The following is a 5,896-nucleotide window of genomic DNA, read 5'->3' on the forward strand; positions in this document are numbered from 1 at the left end:
ACCAAAACCCTGCATAGATTTTGCATAGAAAACCACTGCTGCAAAATAGTGCTGACAGTATGTGCAAAGGTGGCTGTCAGAAGGGGGAGGGGGGGAGGTAGGGTAAGTGGTTTATTCAAACATTTCAATATACATTAAAACAATTAGGAAATGGTATTCTAACAAAGACTACATTACTGTTTTTAATGATGGTCCTGATGATAATCTAGCATTTAAGCTCATTGAGGGCTCTCAAACCCTCTGTCCCTGTGTGCCCACTTGTCTGGTTACAATTATGTGTCTTACATTCAGAGCCATAGCGTTGAAAAGGCCCCCGACTTGTGAGCATTTATTTTTTTAACTTTCCACTGCATACACAATTATTTATCAACGATATTGTACCATTTTGTATTGTGTGTCTTTTCGGTTATATATGAGAAATGTCCCATGCTGTATGGGTAAACCTGTTGAGCTTTTATACTCTTGTGTGTGTCAAGGGTAATATCACCTAAACCTGTTTTTCACACATTGAGTGTTCCTTTTCTCACTACTGTTTTTCTGGGTAAAGCGTGCTATAGCTGCTAACAGAATGAGATATATAGATAGATAATTTTTTTTTCTTTTGTTTACATATTAAGCACCCTAATATCACACAAACATTTCCTTCATTGAATTATATGTGTGTTCGTGCACCCATTGTACAGCGCTATGGAATTTGCTGGCACTATATAATTAATAATGATATATCCTTTAAGCCACTGCTGGAGGATGAGTTCAGCCTGGAAAGAGTCAAGTATTTTGTATACAGAGATCATAGTGCAAGCAAATAGATAAAATTGACTTAAAAACATTTTTCTTTTGAGGTGTTTTATATTGAATCCCACATACTGCAAATATAAACGTGTTAGTAGGACAAAATGGTGCTATGCACAAGTTATCTAGATAAGAATCTTGGCATTTATTAACAAAAACGCAAGCGTAAATACCAGAAATCCCATTGGAAGAAGCCTTTTAGGTAATGTTGCAATGACAAGGGTTCAATACTGATGTTTCACAATACGCTCTTGATTCCCCCCCCCCCCCCCCCCACCCCCCTTTCCCCCATTCAATACTGTTTTGAGTGGAAACAATAGGGTTCCAATATAGAAACATAAGCAAATTAAATATTTAAAGAAACAAAGGAACAAGTGACATGTGGGCATATTGCTCACAGGTGATTTTTTTCATGATAATCTACAAAGCACTTAACACCTTGAGGTAGCTTCTTTTAAGCAGAATTACATTTGATGTTGGTATAAGCAAATGGAGTTAAAACGTCATAGTGCATTTGTTTGCTTTTTTTTTTTTTTAAACACACTAAACAGTGGAATGCCAGAGAAATAAATCTCTGCTATTCCTAAATATAGCCCTGTAGCATAAAAAAAAAAATACTAAAAACTCAAACAGAAGGCCTCAAGAAATACAGAGATGAAATGACAACATGTAGAAGAAATGCCTACCAGAGAATCTTGCAAACAATAAAGTCACAAAATCCTCCAGCAGCACATGGTGAAACACTGTCTGTGCCAATTAAAAAATAAAAATAAATGCAAAACTCGAGTGGAAAAAATTATTTGTATTTTGGCAAGACTAGTTACATACACATGTCCAAAACCAAAAAGAAAAACAAACAAAAAGGAAAAGAATTATAAAAAAAAAAAAAGAAAATCACAACTTTAACTAACTGGAAACAGAGGAAAAGAATGAAATGAAACATTCACTATTTTTTTCCTTTTTAACTGTGCAGAAAAGTAGTTTGTGTTTAAACAGGAACTTTATTTTTTTTATTTTTATTTTTTTTATTGTGAAATCTGTGCAGTGACATAGAAACATAACTATCATATGCCAGGGTACCAAAGACCATAAAAAGGGTCCTCTCACCACCAGCACACCTACAAGCAGTTTAGAAAGGACAAATATTTCCCCCACATATATCTGAAGCATTTTGCCTCCTCAAACACTTTGTTGCTGAGAGTTCTTATTAGCTATCCTGGCTTGTGTTCTGTGATCAAACTAATCATGTTTCCCTTGCCAAAGAAGGAAAAAAAAAAAAAGACATACATCCTGTGTAGTACCCCTAGCAACTATTGCTCAGGGATTGCTTCCAGCAGCAGAATTCACTGGTCACCACCATTACAGACCATTGCAGTTAATTTAAAACCAACTGCAGCCCTAGCAACACTAATGAAATATGTATGTATGAACTATAAAATCCACCTAAGGCAGTTACAGAGCAGAGGCACTGCTTACGATGACACTAGTATCTCAGCCACGGAAATAGTTTTGCCTGAACAACACCAAGAAAATAATACAGATCTTGCAGTCTTGATATTAGTGGTCAGGACGCATCATTACCAACATAAGAATCACGTACAAATCAAAATAACTTAGCAACATGGATAGGGTCTAAAAAGTCAGCATAACGGTCAGTGCATGAACTAGACGAGACACATCTAAGCCACCACATTCACACGGAGTGGTCTAGAACTGCGGCACCTTCAAAGAACAAAGTCAAAAAGAGACTGAAGAAACTAAAACTATCCAAAGACGTACCCACAGTTTAATTGAATAATCTTCTAGACTTAACATTAAGTTCTAAAACAATATTTGCTGATTAGAGACACGGGGTGATCAATCATGATAAACATGATAAAAAGTTTTACTTTGCTTCACAGAAAGCCGCTAAAATATACTAGCAAATTATTTTCTATTTTTCCTAAAATGTCACCACTCAGGACTTAAAATTGTCTCCCATGAGTAGAGGTTGAATAAGCATCAGCAAAATAGCTCACAGACTGGACTTTCGCCTTATTGTGAATACTAGCCTTTTCCTTAGACTTCAGTACAACACAATTTCACCAGTAACGAATAAGTTAAGCCTTACTAAAAACTCTACAAGTCAAGCATTTCAAAAATAAAGTGAATACCTCACCCCTCAATATAATATGTGAATAAAAGTCAATCAAACTAAGGTTTCAGAGATGTGTTAATACAAATTTGAATTGCTTAAGAGGTGGACAAACTACAGTAGCAATTGTTCCACCAATTCGAGTAGAATAAAATACATAAAACAATTATGAATATGAAAAGAAAAAAAAAACTTAGATGCACATTTTTGATTAAAAGTGCTTTAAAATTGGATAAGTAGCATAAAGAACATACAGGGGCTAGTTGCACCTGTAGATATCTGGATGGGTTCAAAAGTGCTCATTATCACTGGCCATATTATGGGACTAGTATGTTCATGCTTAACTTGAACCATCAGTCTGTGTAACCTTAACAAAAATTTGCAGTGAGAACAAACTTTATCTAGATATTAAGTTTGCTTAACACTATAGTATATTAAAATGACATCTTCTCTAACTAACCCAATCATGCCCTAATGACACACATTTTAGCTATTAATTACATGGGGATTCTTTGAAAGTGAAGGCTAACTCAGTATTGCCAATGCATATTATTAGAAATCGAAGTAATCAAATTTTGCACGCCTAGGTTGGCATAAGAGTTATTTTGTTTGTATTAACCTACGTATAAACTTCAAAAAGAAGATATACAGTACTAAGTATATAAAGATAGACACCATAGCGCAACATAAAAACAGTAGTTGCATTGGGCAAAAAGTGTGTTATATGGACTGGCGTGCACAAAAATAAACTTTTATATAGTCTATACCAAACTACCGATAAAACCATCTTGGAAAACAATCAACACTTTCAGATGTTAACCAGATTACTATATATTACTTTCAAACTTTGGGCTGTGGAGTAGGCACTTTCACAGAGATGTCAAACATGCCATTCTAACAGGGAAGAAATTAAAGAAAGGCACATCGATTTTGATATCCAATAAAAATATCTCAGCAGCAAAATGATGGCATAGACTGGATTCTACCCCGAGCTCTGGTGCTGTAGTTTGTTTTTTTTATTATTTTTCTATAAAAAAATGCCCAAGACAACAGCAGCCGTTACAGATCCATAGTGCTATGTGTCCCTTGTGTGTTGTGGAGCGGACAGGAGGATTTCTTTCTGTGTCTTGAACAGAGAAGGCGCTGAGGTAACATGGTGCCTATTTTCCTGGATCCCTAAGGTCCATGCTGGAACCAAACAGTGCCGTCAACTGCTCCTCATAATGTGTGATATTTCTCTTCATAATGTCCATGCAGGGGCCCAATAACCGCTCAAAGGCTTGCACATCCATAACTATAATAAGATATAGAGAACATAGTGAGTACAAGGTAGTGAGAGTGGTGTCTCCCCTAATAAAAAAAACACAAAAAAAAAAAACACAATAAGTATAGTGTGTCATAATAGTATGGGTTGTTTATCACGTCTCACTATATATTCTTTTAAGTTCTATTTTAGGGTCTGCATTAGCATACAGCTTCCCACACCAATCCTTTATTCAAATCCTAAAACGTTAGTAGCACAACAAAGGTGTCTGAGTCTATGAACTATATAACCACCAATTTTAAAAAGCTGCTAGCCTGCAGAAACCAACTAAGGAAGCCAGGATTCAGTCCTTAATTCTGTGTTGCATGGCATACACCTTCCTAGCTAGCTTGCTGCATGAAAAGTACAAATCCCTTCTTTGAAACCAGAGGGAGAAGGGGGCAAGTCTTATAGCTGAAGCAATTTTTGCTAAGTAATGCAGTTATGACATGCAGGGACAGGGAATGTTCTTACATTAGAAAAAAAAGGCTACAAAAGACAAACCAAAATACAACCTTAAAGCTGAATATGGACTGAGTGGATAACAATGGCCTAACCCAATTTAGACTTAAACAAAAGATAAAGAAAAGATGAGAGAGAGATGGTCCCCAGGGACAAAGAATGGCGAGGAGACCAAATCTCAAACGATTACCACCACTAAATATGCCACTTGTATAGTTAGTACTAGAAATAAGTTAATCTTTTAGTATCTGAAATACGTCACAAAAGATATATACACAGAAATTAGTAAATAGTGAGAAAAACGTGACTGTCAAGTCATATTTAGTGGTGGTAATCGTTTGAGATTTGGTCTCCTTGCCATTTTTTGTCCCTGGGGGACTCTCTTTTGTTTATGTTCTTACATTATTAACTATGCGATAATCAGAAGTTCTTATGGCTCATTAGTGTAGAAAAAAAGACTGCAAAAACTGTACATAAACTGATCTGGCTTTTAAGACAATAATACAAATCCAGTTATTGATGCCCCGTTATAAAACAAATCATTAGGATACAATATGCTTAAAATGAGCAGACAGAAATAGCTGACCTATGCCAGAAAAATCAGATCACTGCAGACAATTATGTTCAAAACAAAATTAGACAGATTTATATTAAACTCCTTATAGATCAAAGCATAGTATTATAAAATTTAAACATTATAGTATTGGAAGACTGAAAGTGACATTATCATAAGAACCAAAGGGAAGTATAACAAAGAAAACTACTAGATAGACCAGACACAATTTGAAAGTTATATGAAGTAGTTAAAGGGACACCATAGTCACTAAAACAACTTTGGCTTAATGAAGCATTTTGTGCATATAATTCATGCATTTAAAGTTTCACTGCTCAATTCACTGTCATTTAGAAGTGAAATCACTTTTGTTCCTGTTTATGCAGCTCTATCCATACCTCCCTTGATTGTGACTCACACAGCCTGCATGGAAAAAAATGGTTTTATTTCCAATTATATCTTAATTAACTTTAGATGTTTTATTTCCTGCTATGTAAATTGAGCTTTGATCACACACACAAGGCTCCTGCATGGTCTAACAAGCTTTTAACAGTTCAGGATATAAGAAATTCTAAATGAAACATACTGTGCAATAAAGGAAGTATAAACATTAGATCTCACTTTACAGGAAGTGTTTAGGAAGGCTGTGTAA

At 35.3% G+C, this 5,896-nt stretch overlaps 1 protein-coding gene across 2 annotated transcripts in view; it reads right to left on the reverse strand.

Annotated features, from left to right (window-relative positions):
• Positions 1-1,796: 1,796 nt before the first annotated feature.
• Positions 1,797-5,896, reverse strand: part of PRKAR2A (protein kinase cAMP-dependent type II regulatory subunit alpha) — a 124,370-nt gene continuing 120,270 nt past the window's right edge. For both annotated transcript variants that reach the window (XM_063426232.1, XM_063426231.1), the window contains exon 11: positions 1,797-4,220. In XM_063426232.1, coding sequence (XP_063282302.1) covers positions 4,087-4,220 — 134 coding nt within the window. In that variant the 3' untranslated portion in view covers positions 1,797-4,086. The remainder of the gene's footprint in view (positions 4,221-5,896) is intronic.

The sequence above is a fragment of the Pelobates fuscus genome, chromosome 7 (assembly GCF_036172605.1).
Source record: "Pelobates fuscus isolate aPelFus1 chromosome 7, aPelFus1.pri, whole genome shotgun sequence".
Taxonomy (NCBI): Eukaryota; Metazoa; Chordata; class Amphibia; order Anura; family Pelobatidae; genus Pelobates; species Pelobates fuscus.